General features: G+C 42.0%; 1 protein-coding gene across 4 annotated transcripts in view; it reads right to left on the reverse strand.

Annotated features, from left to right (window-relative positions):
* Sptbn1 (spectrin beta, non-erythrocytic 1) overlaps positions 1-22,168 on the reverse strand; it is a 186,821-nt gene that overhangs the window by 35,393 nt on the left and 129,260 nt on the right. For all 4 annotated transcript variants that reach the window (XR_007104752.1, XM_047523352.1, XM_047523353.1 and 1 more), the window contains 13 exons: positions 18,855-19,028; positions 15,227-15,318; positions 13,733-13,813; positions 13,224-13,339; positions 9,915-10,027; positions 8,924-9,111; positions 7,765-7,882; positions 6,584-6,742; positions 5,683-5,985; positions 4,063-4,216; positions 2,505-3,375; positions 2,269-2,406; positions 750-1,506 (listed from right to left, as the gene is read on the reverse strand). Coding sequence is in view for 3 of the 4 variants with exons in the window: in XM_047523352.1 (XP_047379308.1) it covers positions 750-1,506; positions 2,269-2,406; positions 2,505-3,375; positions 4,063-4,216; positions 5,683-5,985; positions 6,584-6,742; positions 7,765-7,882; positions 8,924-9,111; positions 9,915-10,027; positions 13,224-13,339; positions 13,733-13,813; positions 15,227-15,318; positions 18,855-19,028 (3,264 nt within the window). In the remaining variant the exon portion in view is untranslated. The remainder of the gene's footprint in view (positions 1-749; positions 1,507-2,268; positions 2,407-2,504; positions 3,376-4,062; positions 4,217-5,682; positions 5,986-6,583; positions 6,743-7,764; positions 7,883-8,923; positions 9,112-9,914; positions 10,028-13,223; positions 13,340-13,732; positions 13,814-15,226; positions 15,319-18,854; positions 19,029-22,168) is intronic.

Raw genomic sequence — 22,168 nt, forward strand, 5'->3', positions numbered from 1 at the left:
ATTAACAAAAGACCTCTTATGTTCTACATTCCCATGTACCACATGTCACAACACCTGCTTTATTGCACTGTAACACAAAAATCTACTGAGTCAGATAAAATTAAATGTTGGGAGGCAAAAAATCCCAATAGTATACCATAAGTGGCCAAACTCCCTAAGTGGTTCAATGTGCTGAATTTATTTTTCCCCCAAAGTAAGGAAAGTAACCAGTTCCCTGAGTCAGCAACTAGGGTCCTCAACTCATCAAGGCAACTGCAGCTTTCCCTTCATTCTCTCTTGGAAGAGAGATCTACAACCCTGATGTAGGTGACCACCCTCAGTTGTTTTTCATTCCCTATTCTCTGCATTGTGTCCTTGGGTGAAGTCCTTGATCCTTCTAGATCAAGAAAGAGCCCTTTGGTTAAAAAAAACAAAAAACAAGCCTCACTGAACTCTTTAAATTGCACTGACACTCACAGAATGTTGCCAATTCAATCAGATACTATAAGAGCATACCCCGAGAGATCTCAACTGTAGATGAAATGGAAATGTACTTTACAAGGCAAGACAGTGTCCTCAAAAATCTTAAATCCTGTCCCATACACTGTGATGGATTTCAATGTCATAACGGTCAAGGAAAATATGTCTCTAAATTATCCATCTAATTTCATACAGGCGTGGTTTAAACCAGCTGCCCTGGTCAAAAGGTTTCAGAGGGCAGTCAGGACCTGTTCTAACAGGAAGAAAGCAGAGGCTGCGGTGACTGTTACCTGGTTGTTAAGAAAGGCTTCGGCTTGCTTTGTGTCCCTAAGGAACTGCTGGTAGGCATGAGACTGAGAGAGGAGATTCTGCCTGTTCTCCCACATTTTGTGGAGCTCATTCCATCCAGTGTCCAACGCCTGTAGTCGCTGCCGGAGAAACATGTACTGGGCATCCGTTTGTCCCTGTGTGACCATCTCACCCATGTCCCTCATCTTCTGGTAGTCCTCCTCGTAGTTGTCAATCTCGTTTTTGATGTTCTCGTGCTGCGTGAGAAGCTTCTCTGCCTCGGTCAGAGTGTTGGGCATGTCCTCCGAGGCGATGGCTGTCTGGGTCCTGGAGAGCCAGGACTGGAAGTCATCCAAGTCCCGCAGGAACTGCTGCAGCTTGCTGGCCTCTCCCAGGGAGGCCTCTCTGTTCTTCAGGGTGGTCTTCATTTCCTCCCACACGTCGCTGATCTCAGCCAGACGGGACAGGATGGCCTGAGCCTGGTCAGGGTGTTCAGACTCCAGTTTCTCTGCTTCCTTCTGCAGGTCGCTCAGCTTCGCCTCAATGGCCACCAGATCCCGCTCCATGCCAGTCAGCTTGCGCTGCAAGGCCATGACACCAGCCAGGTCATTGCCCAGGTCCTGGGTAGACTCAATAACTTTGGTCTTTTCCCGAATCCAAGATTTGGTTTCATTGCACTCAAGGTGGTAGTTCTGGATGCTCAGGGCAGAGAGAAGAGCATCTTTCTTCCTGTCCACCAGTTCTCTGAACTGACTCCACCTGTGAGTACAAGGACATTAGAAAGAGACATGAAAAAAGGAGACTGGATTGACTGGTGGCTAGATCCTGAAATAACCAGTGCTGTTTTTCACCCTTTGTCTTTGCTTTGACTACCTGCTTTTTGGAAAATCATGGCACTCAGTAACTGGGAAATGATATTAATCTGGAAAAAGCCTGACACAAAGAGATGTATAACAAGACCACATGAGTACACTGTGCCACAGAGTCCCTTAATTCAGATCTGCTATATACATCCTAAACATCTCTGAACTGCTCCTAAGTGATATTTCCCAAACCCAAAGGCACATGGCAGCCTTCAGAATCAAAGTCAGGTGACCACCACAACCAACTCAAACATGTTTAGTCAACACAAAGATAAGATGAGAACAAGGTCTCTCCTGACAATCAGAAGTTTCAGAAATTATTCCACAAATCATTTAAAAAGGGACAGATGGCACAAATAACACCGTGCTGCCTTATACCACACTAGGTGCAATCCAAACCCAAGCCCTGACCTCCATGTGGGGAAGGGCAGATGCCAGGCTGACTTGTCTCATCCTCTTGCCTAAAATGATGTCACCCCACCTGAGTCACTTCTTGCAAACAATGATGAGGACATGTTGAAAGGCAGATGCCAATGTTATGACATCACTGCTGCAATGCTGGCGACTCTGTGCCAGGAGTTCCTGACAGCAAAGCTCAGTGAGTGACCTCACCCGCCCCAGTTCTATACACTGGGCACACTGCTGAACACATGCTCACCTTGTGTTGAGCTTGTCCTGCTGAGCTTTGATTTCTTTCTCACTGGGGTGGCCACTGTGCATCAGCTGGCGTGCAATCTGGTTCACCACAGCAACCCGGGAGGCCTGGTTGTTCATTTCTGGTTCTAGGCTCTCAAATCTGAAAGGTGATTCAACAGAATGGTCACCTCCATGGCCACTGGTGGTTACAAGGGGGTGGGCCAGCAATCCTTATACCCAGGCAGTGACCCCACTCACCTATGCTGGATGACCTCCAGGTCCTCCAGCTTCTCTGGGATCTGCATGTTGTTGAGCCACTGCTCCTTCTCATCAATCCAGAGCTCACAGGCGTCAGCCTCACTGAACATCTTGTACAGGGCCAGGGTGTCTTGCAGCGCCTGCTTCCTCAGCCTTGTCAGCTCTGCCACCTCCTTGTACCGCTCCTCAATGCCTGACAGCCTGCCTCTCACATCTGGAGACTCTGCATGCTCCTGGGGGAGGGCGCTGGCTTGCTCATGCAGTGAGTCAATGGTGGGTCTGTAGTTGGTGATCTCTTCTGCCACATCCTTGTGTTTTTTGACCAAAGACTGTGTGGAGTACTCGTCGTGGCCCACGTCGCTGCTGGAGACAATCTTGAGGATGTCCAGCATCCAGGCGTCGATGTCATCAGCATCCGCCTGAAACTGGTGCAGCAGCGAAGCCTCTTCTAGGCGCTTCTTCCGAATGGCCGAGAGTTGCTCCAGATTGGCCCACTGCTCCCGAATGTAAGTGATCCTCTCACGGATCTTTTCTGATCCAAAGTGTTCCTCTGTGATCATGTCTTCACCTTCCTTGATGGCCTGCTCAAAGTGGCCACTACGGCCACTCATCTCATCCTCGAATGCCCGGTGCTTGCTGAGCAGGCGCATGACACTGGTCAAGTCCTTCCCATAATCATCAGAGGACAGAATCTTCTCCTTTTCCCGAATCCAGCCTTCCTCTTCTGCCATTTCCCAAAAGAACTTCCAGAGGCGACGGGACTCCTCGAGACGGGCTCGGCGCTCCGCCGCCAGCTGGCAAAGCTCTTGATAGCAGAATTCCATGTGGGCCACACGGTCTCGGATCACCTGGGGGTCACAGGGCTTGTAGCCTGTTTCACACCAAAGAAGGAATATGGATGGGTGTTTGATAGTTTACTCTGGTTTTCTGTTCATTTTCAGGCAGTAAGTTATCCCAAGTTTTAATTGTTGATTAAGAGTTCAATGCTAAGGGCAAGACAGTGTTGAGCAGGCAATGGGGCCCCTTTCAGAAGCCTGACTGGAATGGGAATGGGAACAATGATACACACTTGTCCTTTTGGCCCAAATGTAGACAAACTGATCATTTATGTACAAGAAAGAATATGAAACATATGAAAGAAGGCAGCAGCATTTAGCTTTTTCTAAAAAATATAAGCAGCAATGGTAAATCTTCCTAAACATCCTCTAAACAGAAGATGTGATCAGGTGTGAAATCCTGCACTACAGAAACAGCCACACCAGGTTGTTGGTGCACATCTGTACTGAGTGTGGCCTGGTAGTTTCACTGACAAATGTTAAACCACTCAAAACCAAGCAGCATATGAGTATTTAAGGAAAAGATACTTATTTCATAAAAATGAGAGTTAAAGCATTCAGAAGGTCACTGCACTGCACCTCATGACAGTACGAGAACAAACCCACCAAGAACCTACAACAGTACAGCAACCTTAAAAGCCCCATCACCACACACAACTTGTATACTCCTATAAAGACGGGTCTCTGGTATCTAGGAGATGTGTGGACAGGTCCATTCTTACCTTCCCCATCTGTTGCAAACTTCTGGGCAGAAGCATTGACGCCTCTCACACGCTCTGCCTGGATTCCAATGTCTGCTTCAACCAGAGCATGTTTCTGTAACAGGTCTTCCACGCCGAGTAAGTGTTTGCCGTAGTCTTGAGACAATAATAGCACCTGGACACAAAAGGCAACAGAGAAGAAACCTATGAATACAACCTTGACTTCAGCATCACATCATCTTTGGACAAGCAGAGAGTCAGCAACCAAATTATAGCTTTCCTCTGGCTTGTCACAGACCCCCACCTTTAGGGGAAGATGATGGTAAACAAACCAAATCCAAGTACAGTGAACCCCAAAACCAGCATTAGGAGAGATATAGTAAGACATAATAAGACAATCTTTTCTTTCATGTACCTTGAGAGCAAAGAGGCCAGACTCACACTAGGCACAAACAGAAAGAGGGGTGAGGACCTGTATGAAGGATTCTAAAACGTGAACTGAGGCTTTAAGAAGAGAGTGCTACACTAACGCTACTCAAGAAGAAAAGATAAAGGTGACAGATTTGTTCACACCAGAGTTTAAAGGAATCTCTTAGATGTTGCTGACCCCTTGAGTGAATAGGTTTCCTCCTCTAAAAACTTAAATTGGTATGCCTCCATGATACTCATACATATATCAGTGAGAGAAGAATCTGGTTTTCACAAGTCACATCTTCAACCAAATGAGGAGAGTAGGATCAGGTGGCTGTCATGTTTGGTAAAACCCAAACAAGGTCTGGGGCTTAAGTTTAAACCCATTAACATTTAATTTTGTTTCTTCCATCAATAAGTCAAATTATTTTCCATCAATTGTACAACATTCTCTATTCTGTCTTACCTTAGGCCCAGAGCAATGGAGCTGGCTGATCATGGACTGAAACTGTGAGCAAAATAAACCTTTCTTCCTGTAAATTGTTACCATCAAGTATTTTGGTCACAGTGAAGAAAAGTTGATCAACACAACCATCCGGCCCCATCCTACAATCTCTGTGTGTGTGTGTGTGTGTGTGTATATATATATATATATATATATATATATATATATATATATATATCTCCACATTCCAACCTCACAATGACCAGATGAAGTAGATACTAAGAACAAGCTCCAATTACAGACAAAAATAAGTACAAAAGAGATTAGGCAACTCAGGCATTCATGATCTGAACTCAAGATGCCTGCTGCTGGCCCATACTTTGTTCAAACTGCCCATGTTACCTCCTCAAAGCAGTAATCATTCATGCATAGAAAAAAAAAAATATATCAATGGAACTGAAATCTAGTTCAACTTTAAAGAATTAAAAACAAAACCACAACTTGATTGATTCTCAACACTGGAACATATCTAGGTTGGCCCTAAGTCATAGTAACAGACCACTCGCTCACTACTGAACTGGTCTTTGTGACAAGTTTCACACTTCCAATCTCATTTAACTTGTGAACTGTCCATCTCTCCATGGGTAGTGTGGCACCACCCCCTGATTTACAGTGTGGGCAACAGACATAAGGCACAAGCATATGAGGGACCAGTGGGTGGGTCCAACAAAAGAAAGGCATGACTAGATAAGCTCTGGTCTCATTGGCTTTCAGTTAAGTGTTACCTTCATCTCATCCATCCAGTCCATAATGTAGAGCATTTCCTGGAATATCTTCTGTAGCCCTAGGTTCATCTCGAGACGCTGTCTCCGAGCCCTGAGTAGTTCCAGCAGGTATTCCCAGAGCCGGATGACATTGTCCTTCCTTGCTGTGATGCGTTTGATGTCATGGTAGTTCTCTGCCTCAAGCTCCCTGGCCACAGCCACCACAGCCTGCACACGCTCCTCATAGGCAGCAATGTCTGTCTCAATGGCCTCATGCTTTTTTGTGGCAGCCTCAACGGCAGGAAGGTCAAATCCAAAGTTGTCCTACAGTGAAGAAGAATGAAAAGAAGCACAAAGTCAGTCATCCAATCAAAAAAGAAAAGAAAAGAAAAGAAAGAAAAAAGAAACAAAACAGAGTCAAATCCTAAGTCTCCCATTGCTCTCTCTGCCCTCCCCCTAGGACCCTTAAAATTCCCTGTTGGAGCTCAGATGCCCTCCCTAGCACCTAACTTAAGAGACTAGAGCAGGTGGTCATTGATGTCAAACCAAGGAAATGAAAGCCACTTTCATTTATTTCATGACCAGTCTCACATTACTGCCTTGAAGTTGGTTGGTCAGACTGAGGAAAAGGGAGACATTTTAAAACCTTACATGTAAATGTGAATGGTTCACACACACACTCATTGGCTTTAAACAAACTCTGAGCTGTTTCCAAATATATGACGAGTTAGATAAATAAAAAGGAAAGTATATTGGAAATTATAAACATCCTCTACATGGGAAGTGGGCAAGATGACTGGACAGGCACTTCACAACACTGAGAGCAGATGAGCAGCTGTCCTGCAGTCTTGGGCCCCTGGGTACAGTCAATATTTCTAGACTACCCCAGGAATGGTTTTGTTAATAATGTCGAGAGCAGAACCTGAGACACCAGACGCTGGTTTTCGCTCAGCCAAGTCTCCCTCATAGCTGCCTTGCGGTCAAATCTGCGGGCAAGCTGTTCCAGTTTCTCCTGTCTTATGAGCTCGTTCCGCAGAGCCAGTTCTCTCTCATGTTCTGCTTTTTCCAGTCTTTCCCAGGCCTGCAGAAATGAAAAAAGAATGTTTCCCTGCAATGTCGAAGAAAATTTCTTTGTCTAGAGCCAACAGCTAGTATTTCTCAAAATGACCCAAGAACTTGAAAGGGAATTTCTCGTTCCCACCCTCACGGACTCCTAAGCTTTGAGAAAAAATTACTTTTCTCTTGGTGTAGCCTCCTGGGATACTCGCCCCTATGGAAATCTAAAAACCCTGTGTTGTATTTGGAATAGGAAACAGTGCAGATATGGAGTGAACACAACTAAATTATAAATCTCTTGTTTTAAAAGGAAACCAAGTAATTATCTTAAATAGCTCTGATCACATAAAAAAGATAAATTGTTTTTCTCAGAACAAAATAGGGTTATGAATCTCTCATTTACTCTATCTTGTGCTACTTATAAAAAATTCCTAAGTCTGAATATTTCTTTCAAAATCCTAACCTACTGTCCACTTTAAATTAATCTCTATAATGTGTCTTATTCACATTTAAAAAAGATCCAAACATTCCAAAGAAATTTAAGTGTGTACCACTAATCAGAGTTCTGGAGTTTTCAAATTTCCCACTGTGAAATTCTGTAACTGTAGACATAACTGTATGTATAATAATGGAAACTGTTTATCTGCTTCTCTGATGAAAGGAGTCAACTTCCCAAGCCCACAACCTCTAGATTTCGAATACATGAAGTAAGGTTTCAAGTTCTCCTTTGTGTAACCTGAAGATATTCGAGTTGATTGCCTCAGATGGATGAGGAATAAACTGAATATATCTGAGTAACAAAGAAAAATGGCCTGGACCAAAGCTGGTTTGATAGAATCTGACACTGCCCCCAAACTCCAATAGATGGGCTTATTACAAATAATCCCTGGAGCCTCCACCATGCTTGGCATTCGTCAGCAATCATTCATCAGTTCAGCAGGCCAGGAAAGATCCTTCTGTTCTCCTGTCCTCTAAGCCATCAAGACCCAGAGACAGAAACTGAAGATTGAAGTTCAGGGCTGACAAAGGACTGGATGGAGGTTTTACCTTGTTGATATCAGAGATGAGCTTTCCCTCTCGGGGCATGTAGACCTTCTGATTGTTGGCCCTCATCTTGCTCTGAATAGTGAAAAGCAGCACTTCCAAGTTCCCCTTCTCAGTAAATCTAAGCACAGAGAAAACAGCTATAAACATGATTTAGTGAATTTTGTTTCTTCAAGGGGGAAAATTCATTTGTTACTGGAGGAAAAAAACATTTCACACAGTCACACAATTTTAAAAGCTATTTATCGCTCATCTAATTTATGTGAAATGTGTGTTAGACAGCAGCGGGCTGCATTAATTGTTGGTCATTACAAATCTTGGAATATGCCAAACTGTAGAGGTTATTGTTTCTTTCTTTCTTTGTTTTGTGGTTGTTTGCTGTTGCTGGGATTTATATTTGAGGACATTAAGGGCACACCATACTCTTATTAAACACCTCAAATAAGGTTAAATCCTGCACAGTAGACTTATTTCATTCAGAGAGTCCAGTAAATGTACTCAACTAGGATTACTTCAAACGTCTACCAAATATTTTCAATGAGCTTCAGAGACCTCACCAAGAATTTTACAACTGAGTTTATGGAAAAGTGAATGACTTCAGAATAAGAGTAAACAAGAGATAAAATTCACGAACCTTATTTGAGAACTGTGAACTTAAAAAATAAATATATATGAAAAAGTTAAAATTGTTGGGCAGTAATACTGGATGTGAAAGAGTATGTAATGATTTACTGTCCTTCTTTATCTAACATCATGTTAATGTTTATACATTTTGTTATAGATTTAGTAGGCTAGCTATAGGTTATTCTCTCAGATACACCTTAGGTTTTATAATACACAATAATTGTGCTACTTTGCTAAAATCAAAAAAACATGGTATTTTGAAAGACATTTGACAAAGGGTTTTGGAGAAGGAATTGGGAACCTGTATCAGCTCTTCATTTATCCTGTATGTCAAGGACACATTTCTGCTAGAAAGGGCTCAGAGTAGGAGGCATGATTTACAATAAATCTCAGCAACACAAACTCAAAGGAAGAAAGGACACTGGTGAGAGGTATTCAGTTAAGAGATGAGATCACCAAAGTCAGAAAATAGGGGTCTATTGGATGCTATAATCTCTCCTGCCATGTTAATGGTAATAGATGACAATTTTCGTCTTACTTGGGTGGTTTCTCCACAGTGCGGTAAGTGTTGAATGCCTGAAGCTGCTGTTGAACCCCAACCAGTGAGTTGGCAAATTTGCGATTGTTCAGAATAATGATGGTTTGTTCAATCCACTCCAGAAGGTCAGAGGCAAGTGATTCATATTTCTCAATCATTTTTTCTGTTTCAATAGCATTGTCAAGCACCTGTAAAAAAGGGTTAGAAAAGCTCAACATCAAGATCATATCACCATGCAAGGAAAACATGATTGCAAACCTACAACTAGAACATGCACACTTAATGACTGGCTTTGAAATGGTTCTGTGTTGCTTTGGCACAAGCATTTTAACTCAAGGAACCATTTAATAATAGGCAGTCAGACAGTGGCTATTACTTGTGAGCCATGACAGCTGAACTCAACTGTAATTGGTTCTGTAAACTCCCAAGCCCCAGGGAAAGATTCTGAATGACTTCTACAGTCCAAACTACAAAAATTCTACAGTCCAACCTACAAAAATTCCTAGAGAAGCAAAAAGGGCTTCATTTAGCGTGATCCTGTCCCGTTAATTTTCTGTTTCACTGCACTGGGAGGACAATGTCATCTGATCTCAGGTGTTTTTGAAAAGATACGGCAGGTGAACATCAGTCACATGGGAAGTAAAAAGCCTAAGACTGAGACCTTTTCTATTATGGTCAGCAGGATTTCATGGCCATCACATTAACAGACTCTATTAGACTTTCAATACCCAATTTTTTAGAAAGGTTGAGGGGAGGAGTGTTTGTGTCTGGGACCGCCAGTTCCCTTCCTAGATAATTCAACCATCACCCTGAGTCCCACCTCCCATTGCCCTTTGGGAAGAAGAGGGTTCTGTCCACCTCCCTGCCTCAAGCTACTGGGTTTGCCATCACAATTGTGATGAGCTCAGAGAAGAACAAGGTGCTCGGTGGCAGGACAGAAGACTCAGATTTGAATTATACATTACGACTTAGAATACTTGTGTGAGCTCACCTTTCCAATTCGTTTTCCTTCAACAGCCAAGGCCTTCATCTTAGAGAAGTAGTGGTAATAAGTCACCACGTAAGTGATAATGGATTTCTCATCAGGGTGGTCCACACTGATGTCTGTAACCCAGAAAAAGACTCTGTTTAGAGTGCTGCCAATCAGGTAGGAGGAACAACCTGGAACAGTTGTGCAACTACACTGAACTGCCCGGTACCTTCCTTTCTTTACACTTGAGAGTTCTGTCATAACTCCATTATTATAAGGATAAGGATGAAGCCATATTACTGATTGTCATATGATATGAACATTCATAAAATGCCTTCTACAGGTGGTGTTTGTCTCCCTGCCTTACCACATACCCCTAACTCCTACCACCAAACTGGTTTGTGTTTCTTAAAAGTTCTCATCTCTGCCCATGGCCCCAGAATCTCTTCAAGTCACTCAGTCTAGACATCTTTGTCTCCTTGTTACCCATATCCAGTTAGCCACAGAATCCTTGCTATCATGTGACCAGACCAGAAACACTGGCTCCCTTGCTGGTTTCTCTCTTGCTCCACTCACTGTGCACAGTGACTGCCCTTCCAGAAGGACGGTTGTGAACACATTTTCTCCTAGCTCAAAAGTGCCATTCAGTGTAAAAATTACAGTATAAGCCCTTTGGTCCTCCAGTATCTGGCTGAAACTTTCCTTCTCTTTTTATTTCATCAATACATCCCTCAAATATTCATCAAGCCTTTTCTAAGTGCCAAGCATTGTTCTAGATATTTCTAATTCTTTAGCCTATGACTATGTATCTGAACCAAACCTGACTCGTCACCACCCCCTACACATGTCCCCTGCTTTCTAATATGCCTTCCTTTCCTCACAACTTCCCTTTGCCTGAAATGGTCTTCCTCACTTATCACTTCTTATTATCCTTCGAAATCCAGTTCAAAAGTCATAACCCCAATACAGCCATTCCTGATTTCTCAGCTGGAATTATTCTCTCCCCCTCTTCTCCCTTAGGACTACATACATGGGCACACAGTCCACTTTCCGTTGGGTATTATTTTTATTCATTTGCCTCCAAGATTCACTCCCCAATGGTAAGAACCCTGTCTTAGCCCCTTATGCCACTCAACCTCCCAAATTCCTAGTGTGTTGTCCTGCAGAAAGTAAACAGTCAGTAAATATTTACTGAGCGAGAAAGCAAATGGATGAATATGGCAAGTCTTTAGTATGGCTATACTGAGGGAAGCACTAGCCTGGGTCAGATTAAGAACACACAGGACAGCTCTTAGCAGATGTATCAGGCTCTTTTTCAATGTACACTTATACATATACTTTAATTTCTATTCTCCAAATTAGCCTGTGAAGCAAGATTGTTTCTCTTGTTTTAAACATGAGAAAACTACAGCACAGGGCTAGGATGCTCCCAGTACAAGGTCAACAAAGCAGCCAAAGACAGAAAGTGCCAGATTACAGCTGCTGTTTTCACCTGCGGGCTCCTAGGTCTGTTCAGCCCCATCAAGTGTGCCCAAAGGGGAGAGAACTGAAGGATAGCCCAAATAAAATGTCAGACATGTATGCAATTTAATAAACATAAAATGCTAACATAACTGGAAGGTTTGAACAGGCAAAAAAAATTCTTTTTTAATTTGTCTACAAGTATCTTTTAACTGATAATCTTTGGGGCATGGACAACTAATAATAGTTAGGTCTAATCTCAGTTTGGGACTAAGAACTAATAATCAAGATAAAACCCACACATGCCTATAATCCCAGTGGTCTGGGAGGCTGAAGCAGGAGGATTGTGAGTTCAGTCAGCCTCAGCAACTTAGCAAGGCCCTGAGCAACTTAGCAAGACCCTGTCTTTAAATAAAATATAAAAAAGGGCTGCAGATGTTGCTCTGTGGTTAAGCACCCCTAGGTTCAATTCCCAGAACCAAAAAAAAAGATATCAAACCCACAGAACACATATCAACTGCCATTTTTAGCTTCTGTCTTCATAATTTGAGAAACATCAATCCCCTTTTTACAGGGTGGTGATTAGAAAAAGTAAAGAATAAGTTAATAAAACATTTTGTCAGTGTGATAGAAAAAAAAGAGGTTCTTTGTAAAGCACAAAGGGCTAACACAATTCTCCTTTCCATAGTAAAGTAGGAGTTAAAGCATGAAGATTTATCATGACTGAAGGAATTTTACTTTTCTGTTTATATTAAGAAATCATTTAATGGGTTAGCACAAAGATAATTTTATCTCAGCTTCCTGTGGAGAACATATCAGTGAATCTGATGCACTGGAAAATAGCAGCAAACCAGCCTGGCAGCCTCATGACCTCAATCTGCCCTTGGGGAGTTAAACTTCCTGTTGTATATTTATAAGAACTTTAAACTTTCACTCACATACCCATAGTTTCTCCAATACTTGCTGCTCACAGCTAAGAGAATCTATAAAGCCCCAGTACTACAAACAAATCCTTATATATTTTAAGTGTTTTCCAAAATCAGAAAACATTCGTCTCAGAGACCACACTGAAATGAAACTTGGGATTAGGATTTTGTGGACTGTCTCACACAGGCCAGCTCTGTGCCACCTGCAGCTGGGTTTCAGGCTGCTACAGAGACCACAGTGCACAGCATTAGTTCCATGAGAAGAATGGGGTGCAGTAAGTCAAAAGAAAAAACTGAGTGCTGCTGCTGCTTCTACTCACATTCCCTTTCCCAGATATACTCTCCTCATTTATAAGTTATTTGCTCACTAGCTCAGTGTGTTTCCTCATTTATAAGTTATTTGCTCACTAGCTCAGTGTGTTTCCCAGTCTCCACCCATCCCAAAGCATCCACCTTCAGATGAATGTCAGCCAGCAAGCAATCACTGGATGCCTACACCAGGTTGTGTCCTATGTGCACAGGCAATAAAACCCTTCCATGACTCCCCACTACCCGCTGATTAATCTCTAAAGGCATTAGCTTGTGAGGCACCCAACCTTTTCCAGGGGTATTCACTACTGTCACCCTAACCACCATTCCTACTGATCTACAGTGCTCAAACTCTCCTTCCTCTTTCCTGGTTCTGTACCTGTTGCTCGTGCTTCCCTCTGCCTAGCACACCCTCTCTTTCAGACTGTTACATCATAATCATCTTTCAAAAGCCTTTTCCAATGCCACCCTTCCCCCAAATCTTCATATAATTTCCATAACCAAAATTAAGCTCCCCTTCCTTTGATAATTCTTAAAGCATACTGTATAAATAGAAGATATGGACACAAGACAGGTTTTGTACTATCCCTTTGCTGCTAGTTAAAGTCCTACCTTTCATTCCTTGAGTCCTTACCTTCAGGGTCCAACAGTTTAGTGAGGCCAAGATGCTGCTCTGCCAGGTTAAATGCATTCTGCAGATTGTAGTGTGCATTGGATTTCTTCAGTTTATCAAAATCTATCAGATCAGGTCTATGTAGAACAACAGCGGCCAAAGAACAAAAATCATGGTTTGGAAGCAAATCATGTAACTAATGAGTCATGATCATTACTCCAAAAATGTTAAAATAACCACTTAGTGGAGATAAATTACAAAATCATGTAATTATTTAACAAGGACACCTAATTTTTGAATAAACACTTTTAGAATTTATTAAGAGAGTGGAAAATAAAGGGTGAACTTGTTTACTTTGTTTGGGAGAATTTACATATTCTCCCATATTTTTCTCACAAGGAATGCAGAAATTTCCACTGTGGTGTAACATCTAAGGCAATGGACTTGAGAATCATAAGTCACCAAGATCTGCTATGAAAGAATGGCAACATTCTACTCCACAATTGTTAGCATGATTTCTTCAGACTTACCTGTGTTTGTGTATCAGTGCATTGAAGGCCATGCCATCTCTCCAGCTAGTGGTGAAATTGTGAATGTTGACATTGGGGTACCTGCCAAGGACAAAGTACAAGAGAAAAGTAACAGAATCACCAAATAAAGGTTTACACTTTTGCTAAATGCAGTGTTAAAAAAATGTATGCTTATAGCCAGGCACAGTGGCACATGTCTATAATCCCAGCAATCTAGGAGGCCAAGACAGGAGAATGACAAGTTCAAAGCTAGCCTGGGCTGGGGGTTATAGCTCAGTGGTAGACCTCTGGATTCAATCCATAATGCTGCAAAAATAAACAAAAAATGTTTGCTAAGTCCTGTAAAATCCAAGATATAGTGCCCATCCTTAAAGTCAATTATGTCACAGCATGTATCCCCTCAACTTCAGTTTGCTATAAAATATATACTCATGTAGCTTCTCCTGTGTGGTAATGCAATCTCTCAAAAGGAATGATCCTAGATTTAAAGCATTACTCTTACTTTGGAAAAAAATGACCATAACCTAGATATGGCTGAGGCCTCTTGCTTCCTTTGGGTTTTCTACTCCACCTAGTAAGACACTAGCACCAGTAGTCACTGGAAACTGAATAAACACACCACTCTGAGATACAAGGCAGATGGAGCTACCTCTTCATGTGATACTCGGCTTTTCTTTACTCCTTATGTCATTTAATTGGATGAAGTTTTATAATACGTTAAGTACCTCCCTTTAAAAATTTGCCTATGTTTCAACCTCATCCCCAGTAAGCTATTCTGTACCGTTCTGGTTATTAATAAGGTTTTATCTGTGGTTGATTAAAGGCTCATTACCTGACCTGACCTGCTTATTAGGTCCTAAGCTCTTTATAGTTTCCATACTTCATATTCATTAGTTATAGCTACATGTAGTATTGACAATAACTCTCCAATTTACCTGATATAAAAATCAAATCTCATTAAGAACCTATGACCCTAAAATATTTTGATAATTTTACAGATTTAGTATCAGTTGAGCCCAAAGAACTTTGGTGACAACGAAAAAGATGCAGTTTTCTACAGTTATCTTCACTAAAATTTCAGTGAAAGAATAAAAGAAAGGAAAACCAGGACTTAAAGATTACTCCTAAGTTTACTAAGCAAAGTTCCCCCAAACAGAAGTTAAAAGGAGAAGACAATGCACAACAGTATTTTAAAAATATAATGGGTGTGATTCTTAATAATGCTTCCAGGATTTTAAAATTCAAAATATAATGGACTCTGGAGCTTCTTTAAAAAAGTGAAGGCAACTGATTGAAGAACTATGATAGGTCCAAACTGTAAATCAGAACTCCTTCCATTCAAGAGCTAGCTGAAATGTCAACATAGCAACTGCTTATGTGTTAACAAGCCTCCTCAATGGAAGCCATGGAAAAGACGCTTGTCAATGCCTTATAAGTGATGACTAAAAGCAGAACTCAGTCCTGGGAGAAGCAGCCCTGATACCCTTTGCTCACCCAGCTGTCTTCATCTGGCACCATAATAGCAAGGCATCCTTGGCAGACTTCTTCTCTTTGTTATCTTCTGTTTCCACACTGATGTCCTGGATCTAAGATTTACAAAGAAATATTAGACAAACAGATGGGTCAGTGGTCTAACAGCCACTGAAGACCAGGTCTGCATTTATATAAAAGTCAACTTTAGATCAAAGCCTTACCCTGCAAACTACTTGCTCCTATGTCAATGAAAACTGCTTCCTAAAGTCAGGGCTCAGCTCAGAAGCACCAGCCAGAGCTGGGTTTCCTACTTATACAGAGATAGTGCTGGAAGGAAGACAGCTACCTGTATGATTTCCTAGCACCATTAGAGTTGTTTCTGCCCGAGACCTGGTCTAACTACAAGCTAGCACAGTGGTTCTCACAGCATACTTGGAACCTTATCACAGCCCAGAAAAATATTTAGTTGGGTTTTTCATAACCATTTTTTCAAACAAATATGTGGGCTTCATTGATGAGAACACTATGGGCACCACTTCTCAAAAAAGAGAATGCTTAAATGCCATGCTTCCATGGTCTGCATCTGTAAGCTCCTCATAAACAATGTGTGTTCAATAGAAAGTCTCATCTACTGGCACCAAAGTCACCCACACTACCTGGGTCTGAACTGAGGCTCTACCATCCAAGTACCTCAATTTCCTCATCTGAGGAATGGCAGTCACAACAGCTACCTAACAGCACTGCTGTGTGTCTTAATGAAGTAAACAAATTGCCGAGCTCACAGAAAGGACTGGTAAATAGCAGTTCTTGGGTTAGGAGCCAACAAGTTAAACAAGTTAAACTTGGGTTAAACAAGTGCTCCAAATACCCTTCTGGCTGTAGTTTCTTTCCCATAATTAAATTTGGGATGTGGGCTGGAACTGGATGGATCAACCCAGGAGATCATCTTTCACCTTCCAGCTCTAGCCATCCCAAGCTTCTCTGTCCTATCTCCTGTCAAACCCCTCCATTAAACCTAAAAATATCTCCCAGAGTTCTTTTTCAAAGAGATACAAAGCGGACAACATATCTAAATACAAAATTAAATGTTGTAAACTTTTAACTAGGAAAAAATATCTAGAAATTGAAATATCTGCACTTAAAAATAAAAAACTTCAAATCCCCAGCACCACAAAAAAAAAAAAAAAAAACTTCATTTTTAATTGTGGTAAAAATGCAAAGTTTGAATTTGCAAAAACCTCAAACTCTATTAGAATTATTAGCTCACGTGCAAAGTGAACAAGAATAATCTTCAACCACTGAGTGACACAGACTCAGGCTGGAACTTTATACACTAAACACTGTCAGTTTTTTCACACTTCTGTATGAAGAAGGGCATCTTTTTCCAGATTTGCCCATGTAGCACTGGGTTCAATTCTTAGCACCACATAAAAATAAATAGAGTAAAGGCATTGTGTCCTTATACAACTAAAAAAAATTATATATATATAAAAAAAGAAGTTCTAGCTATCTTTCTGAAATGAAGACAGCTACCTGTGAGACTAGGCAAACTCAAGATTTGCAGTTTCTCTCACCATCTTTTATTCTCTTTAAAGGCATAAAACCTGTGTTGCCATCAGTAATTAATGGATTCCTATTATACACATACAAGACAAAACATGTCCTGGGAACAATAGGGAACACACACAAGCACTGGGAACTTAAGACAAGACTGCATATTCAATAGCTGGGGGAAGGAGAGATCTCTGTGGACACACAGGGATGCTTCACTGCAGAAGCTGAGCCTTAGCCGATGCAGAATTAATCCGTATCTGTAGAACAGGTAGAAGAGGCTAAGTCATGTGAGAAACCAAGACCACAGACCATGCACTAGCATCAGCAGCCTTTGTATCTCCCCTCAAAGGCAAAAGGTTTGTATCAGCATTCACAGGTTGAAGTACAGAAAAAGGAAAGCTGGCAGGAAGCTAATTAGTCAACAACTCAACCCAATTCATGCTGAGAATCCTGAAAAGGGCTGTGTGTGCCAGCTCCCTGACACAGGAATAGTGGGTCAGTTATCAGGAACAAGATAGGCCACAGGAATTTTCCTGGATATATTTCAGTGACAGAATAAAAAATAAAAAAATAAAAATAAAAAAAAAGAAAGAAAGAAAGAAACAATTGTAAATAAAGGTAATATTTATTAAACTGAATGTCAGTCTTGCATGAATTTGGCACGATTTTTAAATAAATTTTGTTGATGCATTTAAAAAAAAAAAAAAAAAAAAAAAAAAAGGCCACAATCAGGATGCCCTTCCATGTTCTGATCACCACTGCTCAAAGGCAATAGACATAGAATGCTTTACTCTACAAAGCTGGGGTCAAGCTCAAGGAATGTCTTGTTAATTTCACATCTGTTGGTATAAGACAAGAGAGCAACAATAAGTGAACCTGATGGCATTTGTTCCATTTTCAATAATTCAGGAACTAAATGACAGAAATTTACATGAAAGTTGTGCCTGAGGAAAAAAATGTCCTTGATGGTTGTGATTAACTCTGTTAAGCTATGCTATCTTCTATCATGATCCCCTCCTCAAACCTACTTAATGAGAATCATGTGGGCTGAGCTCTGAAAATCTGAATTATTAAGAAGTTTTCACAATGGTGGCAGATGATCAGCCAGGTTTGGGAAACAGCTAGTCAGGGAGTCCTTTCTAAATGTGATTCCATTTTAGCCTCTTGCCCCCTCCTCACACACAGACACCCAGAACACTGGAAACTGAAGCCCAATCCTAGGCACAGTGAGGAGGAAGAGGGATTGGTCACAGGTTGGTGTCAGTATGAAAACATAAGATAGCTCTAATTTGATTTTTCACTTTCCCTTTTTGTGTGAGGTTTTTATTTACCCAGAAAAAAAAATCAATCAGATCTTTATCAAAGGGCACAACAGAAAGGAAAGGCATGCAGTGCACAGTCACCCAGGAGACAAGACTGTTAAGATATTTGTTTGCAGAGTAACCTGACACCAGGGTAATAAGTCCTTCTTGCCTTTCAAATTTTAATTGAAGAGCCTGAGAAGGAAGCATACACCTGGAGAAGGAGCCCCAGGCCTCAGGCTGGAGGTCTTGAAATACAGAGCTCTTTCTTTTTTATGAGTCAGAAACCTGAGCAAGCCTACAAAACTTCTCAGGATCCTTGGTTTCCTCAAAAAGTAGAATTAGACAAAATGACCTTGAAAGTACATTCTGACTTAAAAAATACTTCTATACTTGGTGAAGTTCATAGTCTACTGCTAAGTAGACTCACATCAGCCTCATCCTCATACTTCTGCTCTGGAAAGTGAAATGGCAGACACCAGACAAGGTGTTGGGGAAGTAGTGGGGCAGGGGATGCAGCCTGAAAGCTACCACCACTAAGTCACATCTGAGAAGAGAGCCAAGACTGTCAGGAGTAGTGAAATGTGGGAGGATACAGTAGCTTCTATATGGCTCCAGGGGCAGCACTCAGTCCTGAGGGACAGATGTGACACCCCTGACTCTGAGACGCAGTTTCAAGCTGCTCTTCCTGGTCCCTCTGGCATGGGGAGGTTAGCTCCACCAAGAGACCTGAACTTGGGAGATTAGCCTAAGTTCTGAGCATCATGTCAGCATCCCTGGGTTGAGTCACTTACCTGGAAGCGAAGGATGATGGTCCAAATGAGGCCAAGGGTCAGCCGGTGATTCCCATCCACAATGTCATGGGACCCCATGTTCTCAAGATGAACTCTCTGCTCTTTCAGGAACTGAAGGGCCTTGTCCACATTCTCCAGACAGTGGATGCGCATTCTTCCTTTGGTTGGTTTAGGCTAGAAATGAGAGCAGAGGTGGAAACAGATCATCCAATAGGGCAGAGACAGCCTGTCGTGCAGTGCTCCCCCAACCTAAAACACTAAAACTCTTGTGTGCTCATCTGTTCCCAAAACACATTTATCTAACAGTCTTGGAAAAGAAAAGTTTACTTAAGGGGGTTGTAACCGATTACTTTCCAGAGGTCTGTTTAATTGTGGAAGCTACATAATTTACAAATGAGGACAGAAATGGGAAATTTAGAGAGATGCAAATCCAATTTTCATAGAGAATTTCAGTGCTACTGCTGCCATCTACACAGCTTTTTGCAGATGCATGGCCAACAACTGTGAGGATTTTCTAATTATTTTCAATACAAAAATAGATTTGTGGGCTGGGGATAAAGCTCAGTTAGTAGAGTGCTTGACTAGAATTCACAAGGCTCTGGGTTCAATCCTCAGCAATACACACACACACACACATTTGCCACCTGCTGGCTTGAGTCATTTCCTAAGGATGGTGCAAAACAAAGATGGACCACACCACCAAGTCAAGAGAATTTCCAAATGGTGGTTTTGTGAGGCGAACAGGAAGGGGTTAAACAACAGGGAGTGATTTACTGAAAAGAAAGAAAAAGGGGAAAAATGAGAGTAGCCCTAATTTGAATACCCCAAATGTTCCTTCCTTTCCCCTAGTTCGTTCCTTTCCCCCAGTTATGTCAAAATCTAAATAAGGCCCTTGGAAGGTAAACATTCAAAAATAAACAAAAGATATATACATTTGTAACACACACACACACCTACCATATGTATCTCCACAGTATCCGCTATACACACATACATATTTACTGTAAATATTTATTTTATCTACCTATCTACTGTATGTACACACACTTCATTAGGTCACTATTACCTACATGACAAAACCAAGTTCGTACTGGACTCCTGCGCCTGCTCTTCATTTCCCATTCATTCCCCTCTGGTCCAGGGTGCACCTGGGGCTGATGTCATCATCTCAAAAACACCCCAACAGGAAGCACACACCCTCGCCTGTCAGAAAAATACATTTTGCCTAGCTGACTTGTGGCTGCTGTTGATCCCTAGCATCTTCTTGGTCATCGCACCATGTCCCACCTATCTCCCAAGCCTCAGGTCAAGGCCTGTCTTTCCTTCTTGGAGACATGTATAACTACTCTAGTTCTCAGAGGTCTCTTCTCACAATTCTGCATATTGATTATGTGGACAGAGTCCAAGAACTCATCATTGCCTTGTATTTTTTATGATACTATTGTTTCTTATATTGCTCTTAAAGTACTTCTAATTTAACTGCTGGCTGATTTTACACTGCTATATTCTTAGGGGGTCTCTGGTTTGATTCTGAGCACAGGACATGTGCACAAGTAAACTGAACACCCACAGGTGAGGTGACCTCCAGAGAGAAAAGGAGGCCAGGTGTGCGGCAACCTAGGTAAAACTAGGTAAATGCAATAGCCAGTCCTATGCCAATATATTGGCCATTTCCTGCTTTTTTCTTTTTTCCTCTACAGTTAAGATATTCCTGACTTACTAGCTGGAAAACATCTGAATGGAAAGATATTTCGGTAACAAGTGGTCATTTCAGTCTACTCTGCCCAGTTTCAGATTAGTATTTTATACTTCCTACAGAAAAGGATATATAAGAATGGAAGAATTGGACTTTGACATTGAAGAAACAAAATTACAAGCAGAGGCCTTATCAAAAGTGGTAAATTCTTGCTTAGCATGCATGAGGCCCTGGGTTTGATCCCCTGCATCGCAAAAAGAGGATGAAAACTGAGCACTCTAGGTAGGCAGAAAAGGTATGATTATAGACACTGTCTGAGGCTGCCACTGGTGCACGCTCTCTCAGAGGCACCCCCACCAGCCTCCTGCGTCACACTCATTGTCATTACACAGGGATGGGGGTTAGCTCCAAGTGAAGTGTGTGGATGCTGGTACAGGGGCTTCTGACCTTCCTTCCTGCTGCAGAGAAGACTTTTCTTCTCTTCTTGGAGATCTGTGTGGGTCAGTGCTTCCCATGGTAAGGTAGATAGGGCTACCTCCTCCTGGTGAGAAGTGCAGAACTCCGCATTTGTTTCTTTTGTTTTTTCCTCATCATTTCTTGGGTTAGCTATCATTTCTCACTACTGAAAAAGTAACTATTCACAGCAGCCCCTTGCTCTTCTCATAGCCAGGGGCTTCGGGATGGAATGAAGCTCCTGGTTAAAACTCTGCTCCAAGTTGAGGGATAGAGATTCAGCTGTCTCTAAAAAAGGTGTGTGAATTCTGTACATTTCTTCCTGCTGTTCAGAGGCCTTTTTTAAACTCCTCTCAATGTTTGTGTGCCTGGCTAGTGAGGCAGTGAGTGGTCTCTCTACACCTACAGGAGCTGTTCCCTGCAGAGCAAGGAGGTCTGAAGCACTCTGTGAATCCCAGCAGAAACTCTTGTCTTACTTCATACAGGCAGAAAAGGCTATTTCCTAAGTTGGGGTGAGGAGAACAGTATGATTAAAGCGAAAGGACTTAGGAAAAGGAGAACAAGGAATAGATGGGGGCTGCTGGTACCTTCCCAGCAGAACAAAACCACAACTAAAAAACTATTCAGCAGAACAAAACCACAACTCTTTCAAACTTTGTCCTGAAAACCCAGATCTCAAGTGATCACTTAAGTCTGGTTCACATTCAAACAAATGCAGCAAAGAAAGAGTGCTCCGAGAATCTCCTTTCCTCAAATGGGAAACTTCAAAACCTCAGTGTAATGTATGCACATCTCTGTGTGGACAACAGGGTGTGAGGCAGTGTGTAAGGGAGGATGAAGATGCTTTCCTACAGGCTGAAGCAATGTGATGCACATCCCAGGGACCTCATACTAATTGGCCATGCCAGAGGACCATAAAGGTGGTCCACTCCAGACCTGGATGCAACTCAAGTACTTGGGGCAAGGGTCAGCCATCAGAAACTGTGGAGCATGGGGCTGGGGATGTGGCTCAGTAGTACGGCACTTGCCCAGTATGCCAGAGCAACAAACAAAATGATATGGTAGTGTGCACAACTGTACTTCCAGCTACTCCCAGCTACTTGGAAAGCTGAGGCAGGAGGATTACAAGTTTGAGGTAAGCCTCAGCAACTTAGCAAGACCCTAC

The sequence above is a fragment of the Sciurus carolinensis genome, chromosome 13 (genome assembly GCF_902686445.1).
Source record: "Sciurus carolinensis chromosome 13, mSciCar1.2, whole genome shotgun sequence".
NCBI classification, from domain to species: Eukaryota; Metazoa; Chordata; class Mammalia; order Rodentia; family Sciuridae; genus Sciurus; species Sciurus carolinensis.